The following is a 20,451-nucleotide window of genomic DNA, read 5'->3' as shown; positions in this document are numbered from 1 at the left end:
TTTTGACAAGAAACTATGGCTATTAGACTCGTATAAAATAGCAGTGAATAGTTGCCACAACAGTCAACAGTGTATCTCAATTTGATGAACAGTGGAGCAAATTCCAGAACATATCAAGACGATCGTATTTAAGATCACCACACAGACATGTGGAAGTGGAAATAACTGGCAGCCATAGCTCGATTTTTTTACCAAGAAGAGAGTCTACAGAAGCTGTCAAGAACAAGCACAGTACGTCTATACTTAAGTTTGTCAAAGTTTGAAACATTCTGTTTAATGTTCATTAGTACACCTGAATTACCAAAAGAAAAAAAAAAGAAGTCAGCTCTTTAGAAAATCGACCAACCTTCTGGAGTTGCCAAAAGCAGAAAAAAATAAACTTTGACAAACTATAAGAACTTGTCGAAATTTCCTTTTTATCAGTTCTGAAAAAAATATCTTCACAGGTGTAGGCCAACCCAGATAGCGTAGAAGTTCCATACCATGTCAAATAACATTGAATGCTCTAGATAAAATACCATATTCTCAACAATAGAAATTGATTGGAAAACAGACACAAGTACTTGATGTAAAAACTTGTTTTTTTTCCCTCTCCCTTGTGATGAGATATGACGACGATAAATGAAACTTCATAGTTCAGTTGCACCATGTAACAGTTACCGATGCATCAAGGATGGAGTGATGGACAGTCATAAGGTGTTACTGTCAACATCCATTTCAGAAAGATTATTGGCTTCTGTTGGCAGAAATTAGTCCTTGATGCTTATAGTTACCTTATCGGTATCTTTGAAAGTTCTAGTATGTGAAATTATATTTCCTAAACAGCATGTTTCAGTGTCACGTATCAAAAGTACATACATAACTGAACAGTGGTTTAATCACGTGTAACCAAGTCAGAATAAGTTTAGAAACATGTATGAAGAGTCAATAAGTTTTAGTATACTCAACTGTGGCGGTGTTGAGAAATATAAACTGCTGTAATTCTTACACATCAGGTGAAACTGACCGGTTGAGGAGGGGTGTTTGGTCTGTATCCAGTGCGGCTGCAATCAATCAGAAATACATGGTTGACTTACCTGATAAACTATTAGGGCCACAGGGATCCACTAATGTCCTTCTGGCTTCAATCACTTTCCTTCAAAAGACAAGGCTATACAGAAAATATCATTCAAGGTTCGAGCCAAACTCTATTAACATTTCAAGTTAGTCTCTTTGTATAGGAAAGGCCATCGTGTGATCATGAGTTTGTGGAAAAAATATACACCAAGATTTATGACATCAACTTGCAAAATTTAGTTCTCTCTTATCTTTGAAAGAAACAAAATTGAACTCTTCGTCATCCTCTTCCTCATAATCATCATCGTCATCATCGTTATCATCCTCCTCATCAAAAGTATAATTACCAGCTCTGATCCTACCATTTACATGGTTTCTTGTTTGTGTGTTGTCTAGCAAACGGTGATTTCCAGCATCAGTATGTATAACTTCATGCCCATCATCACCATCCACCTCTTCATTATCAGGTTTCACTTCCAGCTGAATTGCACCATTCCCTACCAATTCATTCGCTTCTTGTTGTTCTTCTGGTGTGTTGGCAAGCGAAAGTAGGATATTTTTTGCTTTCTGGTCTGGTGGGTATCCATGAGCTTCCATTTCTTTGAACCAAATGACAGCATTTCCAAAATCTGAGTTCCTGCCATGTGCATCCATGATAGTAGTATATATAGTCTGGTTGGGTTCAACACCCTGGATCCGCATTCTCTCATACACCCGCATAATTTTCTCAACATTATTTAACTTTGAATAGCCTTTCATCAGAGTACCATAAACCACAACATTGGGCTTCAGACCATCATCTTTAATCCTACGAAAGAATTTCTCTGCTCCATTCATGTCAGATGCATTTACATAAGCTAAGACCATAGTTGTATAAGAGCAAAGATCAGGCTCAACCCTGCAAGGCAAATGGTGTGACAAGGTGAGAAATCAACATTTCAATTTATTTCCTAAAGTTAGGCAGAATGACATGGGTTATACCTGTGTCTTCTCATTGCCTTGAAAACTGTATTAGCCTCGTCTACCAATCCAGATATTGCAAATGCATCAAGCAAAATGTTATATGATTTGCGTGTCGGCCTGCAAAATAACATACTTCAGAATAGTACTCACAGGAACATTTCAATCTCAAGCAGCTATTCTGCACTGAAATTTTGTTTTAACTTCATGCATAGTTTTCAGCTTATCCATGGAATAGATTGACTTGAAATCATGAAAGAATGCCTCCAATTTGACTTCCAAGACTCAAATGAACATTATCAAGCCTAACAATCATACATGGTCATGGGTCAACTCTTCAGTATGCTTAAGAATTGCATGTATTCAACTAAATAGAATGATTTTTCAGAAAATTAGTGGTAAAAGTCTGAGTAGATCAAACATTTTGGGTTCTATACTTCTATAACTAATTCCAAACTCTAAATTCTCTCAAAATTTTCACTAATTGGGTCTAGAAGTACTTAATGAGGATTGAGGAAGATCCCCAAACACCCTTAACTGCACTACAAAACTGTCTGCATTTTTCATGTAGCACAGGATGATCAAGCCTTAAGCTGTATGAAGACAATAAAAATAGTGACAGAGAAAGACCTGACTCCAGCATCAAGCATCTCTTCAAAAACCGCCAATGCTTCTTCTTCCTTTCTGGCTTTCCCATAAGCTTTGATGAGCAGGGAATAGCTCACAACATCTGGTTTCATCCCAGCTCTTTGCATCTAAAATTTGTGGCATTTATTAGGGAAAAGAATACTGATACACCCTACATATCTTCATTCTACATCATAACGATTTCACAACTAAATAGTGATTAAGCGAGAAAGTACCTGATCATAAATACTTGAAACTTCCTTGTAGTCTGTCTCAAATGACATCAAACTATTAAAAGTGACTGTAGATAGTGGAATTCCTCTCTCCGACATCTGTGCAAATAGCTTACGAGCCTGGGCATAGTCACCAGCTTTCTTGTACATATAAATCATCATATGAAACATCTTCTGGTCTGGCTTAAAAAAAGTTCTTTTTTCATTAAGAAGGTACTCAAATATAGCCTCAGCTTCCTTATATTTGTCACCCTGCCACCAATTACAAATAGAGTTCAGGGAATCAGGAATCATCATAACTAGTTTTCTGAAGGGATTAAGTATAGGAGAAATTGCAAATACCCTAGTAAAAGTCACCAGTGGTTGCAAACATCCCACTACAAGTTAAATAGTTACATTTAGCAATCCACATCTCTTGTCTTGTTTCAGATTCACACCTGGAGGTATTTGATGGAGGAGAATGTAGTTATAGCTTGTGGATCATTTAAACCCTGTTTGGTGTTGATTTCTTGAGTTGGTGGTAGGGTTAGGGTCTCCGATGGTGCTAGGTGAGCTAAATTGTAAGGCAATTCCTGGTAATTTCATGTTATTAAAGTGCAATATTGGTGGTTTTGGTTTCAATTCGAGTATGCTTTGTGTAAGCTAACTTTAGTTTACATTTCAATTTTGCAGCATATATGCCCTGTCCAAGGTGTGAGATTGCAATAGGAGAGATGTGGGGGTGGTAAACCGAACCTCACAATGACTGTTCTAATAATAATTACTATAAAAAGGACCCACAAACTTGTAAACATCTACATGTAAATGTATAGTATAAAAAGCAGAATCATAGTAGCAGAGTGGTTGTTTGCTCTAGTTGGAATTGACAGAGAGGTGGTTAAATATTGGGGCTGGTTTCATCTATTTTTAGTGGCTAAATCATTAGAGTACAGTGTATAGATAATATATGACAGCTATATACTGACCTCAACTAAAGATTTCAAAATGATTTGATATGTCACAGGTGATGGTTCAGGGCCTGATGCTTGCATCCTACGGAATACTGCTTCAGCCTTACGGTACTGCTTCCCTCTTCCATACGCCTCCATCAGACCAGTCTGTGATATGACGCTAGGATGGTAACCTTTCTTGTTCATGTACTTCAGGACCCTTTCTGCCCTGCTAAAATCCCCCAACTTTCCATAAGCTGTCACAAGCATCAAGAAGTCCATCTCACTGAAGTCCCACCAATGCTGTGTTCTGAGCCATTCAAGAATCTGAAAAGAAAAGGGTATAGAAATTAGTATAGAATCCTGAAAGTGGATTATTTTTATGTTCAAGAATCACATCTAGCTGTTTAGTCACCAAGCCAGTATCTATATGGGTCATCTGGTGCAAGTGAATATACCTCACTGACAATATTCCATTTTTTCAATTGTTTGAACCGCACGAGAGTCCCAAGAATAACATCTCTTGGAAGTGGCCCTTTCCCACTCCGCTGAGTCTTCAGAATGGGTACAGCTGATCCCGCCTCCTCTATATCTCTCATCATTCTCCTCCAATTCATCTGCTCAGCCTCATCAGCAGCATCCTTGAAAACTTCTTCTTTCTTTTTCCTTTGCATAAACTTTCTTGTAGCTAACATCCCACGGCAAACCACCTCAAGCCTGCGATTGATCTTGATCTTCACATTGCATAATGGTAAACCAGAGGATACTTTTGCTTTGCTGAAACAGTCAAACACGGTCCAGGCAGAGTTAAGCAAGGGGGAGAAAACATTATCACAGGGAAAAGTACAATGTAACACATTCAAATGCATGTTAATTTATTGAATATACAGAAATTACATGACGAAACTGTTCTCCTTTTATTTTATATGGAAGTAGACATAACATGATTTTGACAGATCCCAAGAAATGAATTCACAGCCCCCCACCACCCAAAAAAAGAATAAGAAATGAAGCAGAATTCTTTAAGCATGTCAAATGACAACCTGGATCAAGGATCTTTGCAATCACAGGCCCATCAGTCTGGAACTTTTCACCCCATAAATATGACATGAGCAGATATCTTTTTTTTTTTGAGGTAACATGAGCAGATATCTAGGAAGAGTCAGTTTGACTTTGACATCGGACATGTAAGCTTCATGGTTGAAGTGAATGGAAGATTAATGACTACTGCAAATAATCAAATGTATCTAAGCCTGGAACAGCTATATAACCCACCATGCACACAAAAACATAGATTGCACGCAATTTGAGCACGGCAGAAATTTTTAGCTTGCAGATGAGAGAGTTGCGCTGATAATGAAGTAAAACAACATTTTCTTGTTCACAGTTCACCGTAAATCTAGGGGGCGCATTCGGACTGAAGGGGTCAGTGGAATAAACCCGAATGCTTGGCTAACAAACCATTCATGGCCAAGGCAGAAGGAAGCAGCCTACCCTTCCAAGGCCACATTTGTACACCGTGAAAATTCGCGCTAGCAAGCCGCACAGACGTCCACCACCGGCCGAAAAGACGCAGGCAGCCGCGAATTGGAGGAGACCCGGCCGTGGGTCTCCAAGAAATTAAACAAATTAGCGCTCCCCACAAACGCCCTACCAGCTCTAGAGTTTTTCCCCGAGACTATAACTGCCAGCTGCAGCATCCACTCCCCACCCACGGGACGGGACAGAGAAGCATAAACCGAGGAGCCTCGCATCCATGCCCACCGCGAATCACAACAAGACACCCGCACCATCGCATCGCCGCTTCGCGCCGCGAGGATAAATCGTTCCTCGCCCGCTGACAGCGATACACTGCGCCTGCGCGCGCACGGGGGGCTCGGAAGGAATTAAGCAAGGGAGCGGAGACACACACCAGAGGCTGGAGGGGAAGGAGAGTGGCGACTGCGACCCAATCGCCGCCGACTCCATGGGAGCAGGACCGCAGGAGAGCGGGGAGGGCGCGGCAGCCTTATCGGCTCCAGCGACAGCGAGCCGAGGTGGAAGTGAGGAGAACCTCTCCTTCCTCGACTACTCGCTTAAACCCCGTCTCTCCCCATTTTGCAGCTGCGCTGGGATGACGAGGGAGCAGCAGGACCTTTTCTTCTCTTGTGCAGTAGGATAAGCATGGGCAATTGTCAAAAAAAAAAAAACATTGGGCTGTCACAGGTGGGTCCATCTCCCGTTTCAGACTGCTGCCTGTCTGGGGTGGGGATTAAGCCCATCAGGCCGAAGCCCAGGTCATGTGAGCCCAGTCCAGACCAGGCCCAGCCCACTTTTTGTTTATAAAATCTTTCCCTAAAGGAAAATGAATTATTATATTATATACATAAAAAATGAATCGCGGCTATAAATTTGAAAGGGTCGACGTGTCGTACAGAGGAGACGTGAATAGGCGTATCTGAAACGACCGAAAATTCCGATACAAGGTAGTGAAATCATAGATCGACAAAGTTTACGCTTATTTAAATAATTCTACTTGTTAGCGAAAATTGTTGGATACGTACTGAGTTGATTCATCCCAAAACCTACAGCCGAAAACACATAATCAAATAGATCAGGGCGGTCCAAAAGTGAACTTGAACAACAAGAACATACAAAGATAGTTAGATAACGTGTATTGGTTTCAGAGCTAGCAACTGTCTTTGCATGCTCTAAAACTGCATGTCCAGAACCATCAATGCTCAGCACTTTCGTTTGATCATAAACGATCGTAAATTTTCAGCCAGAACACTATTTTTCTTTCACACCAAACCAATCAGCAGTAATAATCCACGATCGTATACGATCGTATCAGCAGCCGAACAGACTGGTTGTTTTCGTAGCCACACAAACTACAACGGTTTTCGTAGCCACATTAGCAACAAACTACACATAAAAAATACCCCCACACAGTAGAGGTGTCTTCCTAGCCAATAAATAGTATTTTTTCTCTCATATCAAATCAGTCAACTATTCTTTCAGTTATGGCTTGTAAATAAGTTAAAAAGCTCAAACGAACCTGAATGTTGCCTCCTTTTCCCCCTCTCTCACTCTCCTAACACCATCTTCTTCCCCCAACTGCTCTCCTGAAAGGTCCTAATGGCTAGAGGGGGGTGAATAGCCTAATAAAAAATTTCTACAACAACACTTAACCAAATGGTTAGACAATTATGAGGCGAAGCGAGTGTTGCGCTAGCCTACTCAAAATGCAAGCCACCTACCACAATTCTAGTTTAGATAGTGTTAATTCACACAAGAGCAATGACACTACCCTATGTTAGTGTGCTTTCAAAGGCTAACTAAAGAGTCACACCAACCAAGCATGCAAGCTCTCACAACTAGCTACACTAAAGAGCTTGTCAACTAGTTTGCGGTAAAGTAAAGAGAGTGATCAAGAGGGTTATACCGCCGTGTAGATGAATGAACCCATCAATCACGAAGATGAATAACAATGATGACCAATCACATCGGAATCAATGATGAACACAATGATTTTTACCGAGGTTCACTTGCTTGCCGGCAAGCTAGTCCTCGTTGTGGCGATTCACTCATTTGGAGGTTCACGCGCTAATTGGCTTCACACGCCAAACCCTCAATAGGGTGTCGCACAACCAACACAAGATGAGGATCATACAAGCCACGAGCAATCCACTAGAGTACCTTTTGGCGCTCCGTTGGGGAAAGGTCAAGAACTCCTCACAATCACCACGATCGGAGCCGGAGACAATCACCACCTCCGCTCGACGATCCTCGTTGCTCTAAGCTGTCTAGGTGGCGGCAACCACCAAGAGTAACAAGCGAAATCCGCAGCGAACCACGATCACTAAGTGCCTCTAGATGCAATCACTCAAGCAATGCACTTGGATCACTCCCAATCTTACTATGATGATAAATCAATGATGTAGATGAGTGGGAGTCCTTTGGCTAGGCTCACAAGGTTGCTATGTCAATGAAAATGTGCAAGAGTCTACCCTTGAGCCGGTCATAGGGCTATAAATAGAGCCCCCATCAAATAGAGCCGTTATACCCCTTCACTAGGCAAAACGCGCTCTGACCGGACGCTGGCCCTCAGCGTCCGGTCGCCCGATGGACGCCACACGTCACCAGCTTCAAACGTTGTTCGTCAGATTCCAACGGCTACGAAGCTGACCGGATGCTCCGATCAAAACTGACCGGACGCTGAAGCCCCAGTGTCCGGTCGTTTCCAGTAAGCTCCCCGAGGCATGTTTTTTCGACCGGACGCGTCCGGTCCACCTTGACCGGACGCAGACCAGCGTCCGGTGCTCAACCCTACCCACTGTGCCATCTGACAGCTCGACCGGACGTAGCCTTTCAGCGTCCGGTCGTTGAGTGACCCAACATCCGGTCAGTAGACCGACGCCAGCATCATTTCGACCAACTCCATTTCAACTCTAACTTCTTCACCCTTGCTCAAATGTGCCAACCACCAAGAATTTTGCATCCGGCGCAATAGAAAATAGACATTTCATTTTTCCAAAAGCGCCGAATCCCGCCGAGCAAGCTCGGCGGGAGGGAGAGAGGGACCCAAACCCATCTCAACCCTACAAACACCTTGTGCACATGTGTTAGCATATTTTCACAAATGTTATCAAGGGTGTTAGCACTCCACTAGATCCTAAATGCATATGCAATGAGTTAGAGCATCTGAAAGCATCTAGGCCCCTAGTTGGATTTCGGTGATTAATGTCAATACAAGATTACTATGACTAACGTGTGTTTTGCAGAGGCATTTAAGTTAGGTCATGGTAATGGAGATCGATTGGGCAATCGAGGTTGTCATGCCCCTACGATGGAAATCGTTTCGGTTTTCAAAGGATGAACGACAAGGTTAAGGATAGCTAGTTCTAAGTGTCGATTGGAGTTGGAGAGACACTTAGAGTAGTTTAGGACTTTGTTTTTCCTTTGGCCGTACTATGAAGGGGGGTATGAACGAGTAGCTTGACCTAGTTGAGTCTAGTGAGTTAGGTGTGGTGCACACTTGTTAAAACTAGCTCTAGGTAGCTCCTATGAATGCCTAAGATCCTTTGGAGCAAACTTCATTCACATATGTTCGAAAGTTGGAAGTGAATGGAGGGTCAAACACTGATCGGACGCTGGCTCCGGTGCGACCGGACGCTGGCCGCAGGGTCCGGTCAGTTCGTTTGACTGAGGTGGTTAAGTCTGTTGTGACCGGACGCTGGAGGGTCGTGTGACCGGACGCTGAGAGCTAGCGTCCGGTCGAGTCCAGTAAGGGTCCAGACTTGGAAAAGTGTGACCGGACGCGTCCGGTCAGTGCGACCGGACCCTGAGCGTTCAGCGTCCGGTCGAGTCCAGTAAGGTTCCAGTAAGGGTTTTATACGACCGGACGCGTCCGGTCAGTGCTGACCGGACCCTGCCAGCGTCCGGTCGACTCTTTAAATACTGGTTCGCGGGTAGAACTGACCGGAGCGTCCGGTCATCACGACCGGAGCGTCCGGTCATCCCGCAGAAGCTCATAACGGATAGTTTTTCAGGCTGCCTTATAAATAGAAGCTCCACTCGTGAGTGGAGCAACTTTTGCTCATTCCAACAGCTGAGAAACACGTTTGTGAGTGCCAAGAAGAGCAAGGTCCTAGTGAGGTGTTTGTGATTTGAGAATCCAAGAGAGTAGCCTCACTAGCAAATCAAGAGTAGCAAAGTGTGCATCCATCGTCTCATTAGGCTTCGCGTGGTCAAGTGAGAGTTCGTGCTTGTTACTCTTGGTGATCGCCATCACCTAGACGGCTTGGTGGTGATTGGGAGTTTGGTGTTCACCCGGCGGAGCTTGTGGGTGACCCGACTCAAAGTTGTGAGCGGCCTTGGGTGATTCGCCGCGACGGAGTGTCGAAGAATCAACCCGTAAAGAGCACTTGATCCTTGCGCGGATCAAGGGGGAGCTACACCCTTGCGCGGGTGCTCCAACGAGGACTAGTGGAGAGTGGCGACTCTTCGATACCTCGGCAAAACATCGCCGCGTTCCTTTCTCTCCCTATTTACTTTGAGCACTTACTTTGAGTATTTACTTTGAGCAATTCAATACTTGTTTTACATCCATAGAATTGCTTGCTAGAGTAAGGTTGAAATATAGGTTGTGAGTTCGTTGTGCATTAGTTTGATAGAAACACTTTTCTAGGCACAAGGGGTTAATTGGGCTATCCGTAGGATTTGTTTATTGCAAGAGAATTTCGAATTAGCCCAATTCACCCCCCCTCTTGGGCATCTTGATCCTTTCAATTGGTATCAGAGCCTCGTGCTCACGTTTTTAAGCTTAATCGCTTAGAGCAAGATGTCTCACGGGGATGGTCCTCCTCCTATCTTTGAGGGAGATGATTTTCCATATTGGAAAATCCGCATGGAGGCATACTTAGAAGCTCTAGATGTTGGAATTCTTAGAGCCACCTCCCAAGGGTTCCCCGCACCTAGGAATGCCACCCAACTTCAAGGCGATGAAGTAAATTATGAAAAATGGAATGCAAAGGCTCGCAACACCATTTTTAGAGGCCTTTGCAAAGAGGTGTTCAATCGTGTAAGGAACCACAAAGACGCCCATGCACTATGGTCGGACGTTTGTGCGCTCCATGAGGGAACCAAGAGTGAGCGTGAGGAACGCTATCATCTTGTGATTAAAAAGCTAAATTCTTTTGAGATGTTTCCCAAAGAAAGTGCTAATGAGATGTATTCTCGATTAAATGTTCTTGTAGAGGAAGTCAATGGGCTTGGACTTACTCAAATGTCACCATCCGACGTTGTGAGAAGAATCTTGAGTGTCCTCCCCATTGACAAATATGGGCACATTGTGACCGTGCTACATCAAGGTGATCTTTCCGCCGCTACACCGACACAAATCTTGGGAAAGATCAATGCTCATGAGATGTACATGCACATCACACCACAAGACGGCTCATCCTCTACAAAGAAGAAAGAGAAGGACTTAGCATTCAAAGCTAGCCAAGACAAGGGCAAAGCAAAACTTGAGTATGAGAGCTCAAGTGATGAAGATGATGAAGAAAGTCTTGCCCTCATGGTGAAGAAGACCACCAAGATGCTAAAAAGGCTAAATAAGAGTGGCATCAAGTTTGATGGCAAGAAGAAGAAGTTCTTCACAAGCTCAAGAAGAAAGCCAATCTCCGAGATGGATTGCTACAATTGTGGCGAACTTGGCCATCTAGCTCATCAATGCACAAAGCCCAAGAAAGACAAGTTCAAGAACAAGGGAAAGAAAGATGATTCAAGTGATGAAGATGAAAAGAAGAAGAACAAGCCATACAAGAAGAGAGATGGCAAAAAGAGGGACTTCTATAAGAAGAAGAAGAGTGGCAAGGCCTACATTGTCGGTGATTGGCTCACGGACATTGATTCATCAAGTGGATCATCCGATGATGAGAGTGACGATGAAAAGGTGGCCGCCATTGCTATTGATCTTGCATCTTCACCACCACCATCGCCATCATCCTCTACACACCTATGCCTTATGGCCAAAGGTGAACACAAGGTAACTAAGAGTGATGATAGTAGTGATGATGAACATGCTAGTGATGATAGTGATAGCGATGATGATGACTCACCTACATATGATGATCTTGTCAAAATACTAAGAAAATATACAAAGATCATTAGAAAGAGTAGAGCTACAAATGAAAAACTTGATGCTAAAAATGATTCACTCTTAGCTAAGTGTGATACATTAGAAAAGGCTAATGATGAGCTCAAAGAAACAAATGATTCTATATCATCCAAACTCAAGGAGCTCAAATCTTCTAAGAAAGAGCTTAAAGATAAAAATGAAAAACTTGAGTGGGTGCACAATGAGCTTGTCACTAGTCACCATAAGCTAAAAGATGAATATACAACTCTAAAGATCAATTATGATACCCTTATTATTGCACAAGAATTCTTACCAAATGAGCCACATGATGCTACTAACCATGTTGTTAAGATTGATATAGCTACCTCATGTGATGATTTACTTGATGAAAGCATTGAGCATGGATCTAGTAGCAAGGGCAAGCAAGTGGTTGAGTGCAATGACTATGATGAGTTTGTCAAGCTCAAGAGTGACAATGAAAAGCTCATGAAAGATCTTGAAGAGATGAAAAGTCACAATACCATTGTGCTAGAAACTCTTGATCATGACAAAGAGGTGATCATTGAGAATGAGAAGCTAAAAGAAGAAATCAAGAAACTCAAGGAGGAGAAGAACAATGATATTCTCAAGGAAGAGAATAAGAAGCTCAAGATGGAGAAAGAGCATCTCAAGGTGGGATTGAGCAAGTTTGCTAGAGGCAAGCATCTCCAAAGTGAGCTACTCATGAATACCGTCATGAAGATGGATAGAAGTGGCATTGGATATATGGCAAGTGTAGAGAAGAAGAAGGCTCAAGCTCAACACCAACAATCAAAGCCAAAGCCAAAGCCAAAGAGATGTTTTGAGTGTGGACAAGAAGGCCACTTTGCTCATGAGTGTCAAACTCCACCACCACAACCCTTGCCCAAGCATGCTAGACCCTTTGCTTTCAATGCTCACTACATGCTTAGAAAAGATTCGAGTGGAAAGATGAAAGTCATGTTCTTAGGTCCCCCCAACAAGAGTAGGCCTAAGAAAATTTGGGTGGCTAAGTCACTTGTTGAGAAGGTGAAGGGCCCTCAACAAGCTTGGATCCCTAAAGCTTGAATCTCTTGTGTGTAGGTGAACTACAAGACCGGTGGAAGTCATTGGGTTATTGATAGTGGTTGCACTCAACATATGACCGGTGATCCTCATATGTTCACCTCACTAGATGAAGAGGTAGATGGACAAGAGAAAATAACATTTGGAGATAATTCAAAGGGCAAGGTTAAAGGATTGGGCAAAGTGGCAATATCAAATGATCATTCCATTTCCAATGTGCTCTATGTTGCTTCATTGAGCTTCAACTTGCTATCCGTTGGGCAATTGTGTGATCTTGGCTTTCAATGCTTATTCACCGAGAAGGAGGTTGTTGTATCCAAGGTAGATGACAATCAAGTGATATTCAATGGATTTAGATACAACAACTTATATCTAGTTGACTTCACCTCCGAAGATGCAAACTTGAAGACTTGCCTATTCACCAAAACAACACTTGGGTGGCTATGGCATAGAAGACTTGCTCATGTTGGGATGAGCTCACTCAAGAAGCTTATGAAGAATGATTTGGTGAGAGGGTTGAAGGATGTGAAATTTGAGAAGGACAAGCTTTGTAGTGCATGTCAAGCCGGCAAGCAAGTTGCAAACACTCATCCAACCAAAGCCTTCATGTCAACCACAAGAGTGCTAGAACTTCTACACATGGATTTATTTGGACCAACAACATACAAGAGTTTGGGAGGAAATCTCTATTGTCTTGTGATTGTGGATGACTATTCAAGATATACATGGGTATTCTTCCTTCATGACAAATCCGAAGTTGCATCTTGTTTCAAGAAGTTTGCCAAGAGAGCTCAAAATGAATTTGAAGTAAAGCTCAAGAAGATAAGAAGTGACAATGGCAAAGAATTTGACAACACAAACATAGAAGCTTATTGTGATGAAGTTGGAATCAAACATGAAGTTTCCGCAACCTATACTCCTCAACAAAATGGTGTAGTTGAGAGGAAGAACCGGACTTTGATCACTCTTGCAAGAACAATGCTAGATGAGTACAACACTCCCGAAGCTCTATGGGCGGAAGCAATCAACACCGCATGTTATGCATCCAACCGCCTATTTCTTCAAAAGTTCCTTGTCAAGACACCATATGAGTTGCTCAATGGGAAGAAGCCGGACGTCTCCTTCTTTAGGGTGTTTGGTTGCAAGTGCTACATCTACAAGAAGCGGCAACACCTAGGGAAGTTTCAAAGGCGTTGTGATATAGGTTTTCTTGTTGGTTACTCATTGAAGTCCAAAGCATATAGAGTATTTAATCATGCCACCGGCTTGGTTGAAGAAACATATGATGTGGAATTTGATGAATCTAACGGCTCCCAAGGAGCACATGAGAATCTTGATGATGTAGGTGATGAACCATTGAGGGAGGCTATGAAGAATATTCCGGTGGGAGACATCAAGCCAAAAGATGATGAAGATGATGTACAAGTCATTAATCAATCCTCTTCATCAAATGTACCACAAGATGGTGAAAAAGTTGGGAGAGTAGAAAATGAAGATACTCATATCTCCCATGAGCAAATAGTGGTACAAGCACAAGATGTTGATGCTCCACAACCTCCTCCTCAAGTGGTCAATAGAAGAAATACACCTCTCCTACAAGATCATCCACAAGATCTCATCATAGGGAGTCCAACAAAGGGGGTGATGACTCGATCTCAAAAACTTACTTTATTTATTGCTCATCACTCTTTTGTCTCTTGCTATGAGCCTACCAAGGTAGAAGATGCTCTTAAAGATCCGGATTGGATCAATGCCATGCATGAAGAGTTGAACAACTTCACTCGCAATGAAGTTTGGAATCTTGAAGAGCGACCAAAAGGTGCAAGAGTCATTGGAACTAAGTGGGTGTTCCGCAACAAGCAAGATGATCAAGGTGTTGTTGTGAGGAACAAGGCAAGACTAGTTGCAAAGGGGTTCTCTCAAGTTGAAGGTTTAGATTTTGGAGAAACCTTTGCACCGGTTGCAAGATTAGAAGCCATCCGTATCCTTCTTGCATATGCATCACACCATGAAATGAAACTATATCAAATGGATGTGAAAAGTGCATTCTTAAATGGCTTTATTAATGAACTAGTCTATGTTGATCAACCTCCCGGGTTTGAAGACCCTAGATATCCTAATCATGTTTATAGATTGTCCAAGGCACTATATGGGCTTAAGCAAGCCCCAAGAGCTTGGTATGAGCGCCTTCGGGACTTCCTTATTGAGAAGGGCTTCACCATTGGGAAGATCGACACCACACTATTCACCAAGAAGCTTGATGGGCATATCTTCATTTGTCAAGTATATGTTGATGATATCATCTTTGGATCATCAAATGAAGACTCATGCAAAGAATTTGGTGAATTGATGTCTAAGGAGTTCGAGATGTCAATGATTGGTGAGCTTACATTCTTTCTTGGTTTTCAAGTCAAGCAAATGAAAGAAGGCATCTTCATCTCTCAAGAGAAATACACAAAAGATCTTCTCAAGAGATTCAAGATGGATGAATGTAAGCCAATCAAGACCCCAATGCCTACCAATGGACATCTCGATCTAGATGAGGGAGGTAACTCAGTTGATCAAACTCTCTACCGTTCTATGATTGGTAGCTTGTTATATTTAACCGCATCTAGGCCCGACATCATGTTTAGTGTGTGTATGTGTGCTAGATTTCAAGCTAGTCCTAAGGAAACACATTTAATTGCCGTAAAAAGAATCCTTAGGTATCTTAAGCACACACCAAGCATTGGCCTTTGGTATCCCAAAGGAGCTTCATTTGAATTAATTGGCTATTCCGATTCGGACTACGCCGGATGCAAAGTTGATAGAAAGAGCACATCCGGAGGGTGCCATTTGCTTGGTAGATCACTTGTGTCTTGGTCCTCCAAGAAACAAAATAGTGTGGCTTTGTCCACCGCCGAAGCGGAATACATTGCCGCGGGTGCTTGTTGTGCACAAATATTATACATGAAACAAACTTTACTAGACTATGGAGTAGTTCTAGAGAAAGTACCTCTTTTGTGCGACAATGAAAGTGCGGTAAAACTTGCAAATAATCCGGTTCAACACTCTCGCACCAAGCATATAGATATCCGCCATCACTTTCTAAGAGATCATGTAGCTAAAAATGATATATCACTAGAAGGTGTAAGATCCGAAGATCAATTAGCGGATATCTTCACTAAACCGCTAGATGAAGCTACATTTTGTAGATTGCGGAACGAGCTCAATGTACTTGATTTTAGTAACTTCACAAAAAATTGAGCTTGTGTTGTCCCTTGCATTTATTGTAAAATACAACATGTTTAATTTGTGGCAATGCATATAGGGCTTGTCTAACATGGTTAAGATAACCGCCGAAAAGCGTGTGAAGAAGCTTAACCTTGGATCAAACTTGACAAGCAACTAGATTTACTTACAAGCATTACATATGCATGAATGTTGTTTTGTCGTTTTGTTCCATTTGCCCTCTTGTTGCCTACTTTCTTAAAAAGAATTATAGCCTAAGGCAAAATATTTTGAAAAATATGAGGGTTTGAGAGAGGTCACTCACATCAGTCCCAATTGGTGTTTATTTGGATCTTATTCAAGTTGGGACTTGATTGGGAACAGGTAGTGCGAAGGTATGTTGAAGAATTGCTGGAAAAGGTGCACCGGACGCTGCACCGGACGCTGCTGTCCAGCGTCCGGTCAGTTCACAGGAGGTGAACTGCTGTTGAAGGAGTGACCGGACGCTGCGTCTGTGCGTCCGGTCAGGAAGGGTTCAGCGTCCGGTTGATCGGAGGATGACAAAGTTGTACTGACCGGACCCTGCCTGCGTCCGGTCAAGAACCACCGGACGCGTCCGGTCGCGATTCCAGAGGATTTGGACCTCTCTAGAATCGACCGGACGCTGGGTGGTAGCGTCCGGTCGCTACCACCGGAGCGTCCGGTCAGTGGATCTCGCGCGACTTCAAGTCTCTATTTCGATTTCCTTCTCTGTCACGGTTCGGGGGATTATATTAACGGACCTTCAAGGGTTTCTTCCCTAACCTAACCCGTCACCTCGTGCCCGCGCAGCCGTACCCCAGCCATGCGCCGCCGCAGCCTCGCCGCGCCACGCCTGCCCAGCCGCGCGCCACCACGCCGTGCCCTAGCCCACGCGCCACCAAGCCGTCGTCGTGCCCTAGCCCACGGGCCACCAAGTCACGCCGCCGCTGCCTCGCCGCGCCGCCGCCTCCTCGCGCCTCACCTCGCGCCCGTGTAGCCGTGCCCTAGCCCGAGCCGCCGCCGCTGCAGCCCAGCCGCGCGCTTCCGAGCCCTGCGCCAGCTCATCTCGGAGCACCGCCCGCGCCACCTCGTCTGCTCAGCTCCTCGCCGGCCTCCTCTCGACCAAAGCTCGCTGGTCAATCGTGCCAAGGCTGCCGGTCTTCGCCAAGTGTTCTTGCCCTATTCTCCCAGTGATTGGTATGGAAATCTTTGTGTCTCAATTTGATCTCCAATTGTGACCTAGATCAAATTCTAAATTCACAGTTCCCCATTGCATTCAGGGCATTTGACCTAACCCTAGCCGGTTCCGAGATCCCCCACGTGACATCTTACCTATTCTCGGATTGCTGATCGTCAGGTAGAAAGCCACTCGATTCAATTTCGCATCTACATTGCTTTCTCTATTAGGATTTCGCATCTATTAGATATATTGTATTTATTTGTATATCCATCTATTCCATCGTGCAGCGAGTCGGTTCCGTTGTGTTTCGTCTGGCAGTTGGCAGCAAACTCGGAGCCAAGCTCGCGAGTAAGGATCGAGGCCAAGCCTCGAAAGCAGCAGTATTGACAGTTGATCTTCATCAGCGGCAGTTCACCATCTTGTCAGCTCAGATGGCTCGCACCAAGAATGTTGGTGGTGGCCCAGGCGATGATGATCGGAGGCCCCCGCCTCGTCAGCCAGCCGGATCCAAGGGCAAGTCAACCAAGCAAGTAACATCCAAGAAGCGCAAGTACCCCGACGCCGAGACAGCGAGAGCAGCAGCTGTTGCAGAGGCCGCAGAGCGTGCAGAGAGAGGTGGTACCCGTAGCGGAGTTGTTATTGCAGATCAGCCAGTTTCACCCGCACTCAGAGCTGCGATTGAGGAGGCTGAGCGTCGTCATGGTAGTCCAGCTGGGACTGCCACGTTGGTAGGACGACGGGTTGCCATTGAGGAGGGTCCGTCAGCACAGCAGCAGCCCCCACCAGCAGAGCCTCAGCCAGCCCAGGAGACTCAGGAGAGTCAGGAGACCGAGCCGGCACCTCAGCTACGCCGCTCGAGTCGTACCAGTGCTGCAGTTCCACCGAGGCCAGTTACACGGCGCAGGGGTTCACGTCCCCCGCCCAGACCAGAGGGTCCACCTCCAGTGGTACACCTCGACTTGAGGGCCGCTATAGCCAGGCAGGTTCAGCAGCTGCGGTTTGTTGAGTTTGAGATCTGGTTTCCTCTGAGGAGGGATGAGAGAGCAGCTGAGGGGTTCTACACGCCACTGCATGAGGATTTCTACAATGCATATCTTAACAGTGGGGCAGTGTTCAGATCACAGAGGGTCTGTCAGATAGAGTCCATTGTGGCAGCAGCCGGAGAGGGCATTCGGCAATACTTGTCATATTTGCCAGGACTGTCAGATCTGATTGGACGGACAGGGATATATGTACCTTCTTGGGTCCGTCAGTTTTATGCCTCGCTCTATATTGATCCTCATCACAGATTCATTCACTTTGCTTTCAATGGCAAAGACCACAGAGTGACTAGTGGCAGAGCCAGGGAGATACTGAGACTACAGGAGCAACCTATAAAGATGCATGAGGTTTGCTATGGACAGCAGGGACCTCCCAGGCGCCCCCATGGAGGGTTGGTACCCCCTACAGACTTAGTGCGGCATTGCTTCAAGGAGCCATTTGGTGAGGGGTCGAGCAGGAACCCCAGTGACTTGACTCCTACAGCGAGGATACTAGAGGCCATCATCAGGAGGACACTGCTTCCCAGGTTGGGATACAGGGAGGGCCTGACTCGCTTACAGCTCTGGCTTCTCAATGCCATCATGCAGATGACAGTGTTTGACATCTGGGACCTCCTTCTTTCTGAGATGGAGGATACTATAGCTGAGGGATTCAAGGGTCGCAGGCAGCTTCCCTATGCTCACTGGATCACCTTCCTTATTCGCAGAGTTGTGATGGATAAGCCCCCTGGCATGATGGATGAGTATATAGGTGCCACCACAGAGTTCCCAGCTTACAACCTGTCACAGCGGATCAGACACGCCACTCCTCAGGCACCCAGTCAGCCTAGCCGTCGCCCCGACGTGCCAGAGTCTGCAGCTCAGCAGGATGAGATCATCAGAGGGATTGCAGCTACTGAGGAGGCGGAGCTAGAGGCACAGCAGGAGGTGAGCGAGTACAGTGATAGCTCCGACGACGACTACCAGCCTATACCTCAGATGCCTCCACGCAGACACGATGCAGAGGCCGGTAGCTCCAGTTCTGCTCCACCTGCTCCACAGACAGACCCCGCTCTCATTGCTATTCTTGAGCGGATGCAGCAGGATTAGACACGACAGGCACAGGAGACAGCTGCCAACTTCGCACAGTTTCAGGCTCGTCAGGACGAGTTCCAGCGGCAGCAGCAGCTCCTTCAGCACCAGCAGCTACTAATGCAGCAGCAGCTCATGGGATTCATGCAGCATGTAGTGACAGCTATTGGGGTCCCCATGCCACAGCCTTCGCCCCAGCTTGCACAGCCTCCTACCACTTCGACGACTCCAGCAGTACAGCCCATCGGGCTTCAGAGTCAGGGACAGCCTCCAGTTCAGTTCACGTCACCTCCAGTACAGGTGTCCCAGTGGTTAGCCTCACCGGGTGTTGCCCCGCAGTTCACGCCCTTTCAGACGGGCTTTACACCAGAGCAGTCTTCCTCGCTGTTCGTGCCTGAGTCGTCAGTCTCCAGGAGTCTTGGAGCATCATTCAGCGAGTTGACCGGCATGCCTACTCCGCCTCACATGCATACTGCCGGTCCGTCTACAGCAGCTCCAGCTATCATGACCACTCAGAGGCTCCCCTCGTCTGTCGCCTCGTCAGATCCTACGACAGACTTACTTGCAGCGTCACAGGCAGCACCAGCCCCAGCTCAGACCCAGACCGCTTCAGCGACACTTCCTGCTTCAGAGGGTCAGTCAGTTCAGAGCTCAGGATCTGATGATGATGCCGCCCAGTTCCATCTTGCTCCACGTACTTCAGCGCCCGACTCGTCCACTGCGGCCCCGCCGTCCGACCCTTAGGTTTTGGTGTTTGACGCCAAAGGGGGAGAGGGTTTGAGTATGTAGACTTAGGGGGAGCGAGTTTTAGGGGGAGCTAGTTATCTAGTAGTAGCTTATTATATACATTTGGAGTTTTATTTGTGTGATACACTATTACTTATGCATTCGTGTGTTTACTTTCATGCATACTACTATATATATGTGATAGTGTTATCTACGTGATTGTGATATTTGACATGTGTGATTTCTACTTTGCATTATCTATATGTCATATCACTTGTGTAATGCTCATTTGCTTTTGCTTCCGCGTTTATATTTCGAAGCAAATAAGCTTTGTTATTTGTACTCTTGCTTAATTCATATCCTTTGAGTACATTGTGTTGGCTTGGGTCATATAAGCTTGACTAACTCTTTGTTCTTATTGACAAAAGCTTATATGAACCAAGCCCGTCAAAAACCTCACTCCATAACATACTCGAGGTGGTATTGTCATCAATCACCAAAAAGGGGGAGATTGAAAGCATCTAGGCCCCTAGTTGGATTTCGGTGATTAATGTCAATACAAGATTACTATGACTAACGTGTGTTTTGCAGAGGCATTTAAGTTAGGTCATGGTAATGGAGATCGATTGGGCAATCGAGGTTGTCATGCCCCTACGATGGAAATCGTTTCGGTTTTCAAAGGATGAACGACAAG

General features: G+C 44.9%; 1 protein-coding gene across 1 annotated transcript; it reads right to left on the bottom strand.

The window, feature by feature from the left end:
• Window positions 1–1,190: 1,190 nt before the first annotated feature.
• On the bottom strand, window positions 1,191–5,907 carry LOC136501439 (pentatricopeptide repeat-containing protein At3g59040-like). Its single transcript, XM_066496974.1, has 7 exons — window positions 5,718–5,907; window positions 4,264–4,582; window positions 3,842–4,132; window positions 2,880–3,128; window positions 2,647–2,771; window positions 2,038–2,136; window positions 1,191–1,954 (listed from the first exon to the last, which is right to left on the bottom strand). Exons 1-7 carry the CDS (start codon window positions 5,771–5,773, stop codon window positions 1,279–1,281), a joined length of 1,815 nt encoding a protein of 604 aa, XP_066353071.1. The 5' UTR covers window positions 5,774–5,907; the 3' UTR covers window positions 1,191–1,278.
• Between the last annotated feature and the right edge of the window lie 14,544 nt (window positions 5,908–20,451).

The sequence above is a fragment of the Miscanthus floridulus genome, chromosome 13, assembly GCF_019320115.1.
Source record: "Miscanthus floridulus cultivar M001 chromosome 13, ASM1932011v1, whole genome shotgun sequence".
Taxonomy (NCBI): Eukaryota; Viridiplantae; Streptophyta; class Magnoliopsida; order Poales; family Poaceae; genus Miscanthus; species Miscanthus floridulus.
The sequence above is the reverse complement of the archived record's forward strand: the minus strand, read 5'-3'. Positions and strand labels throughout refer to the sequence as shown.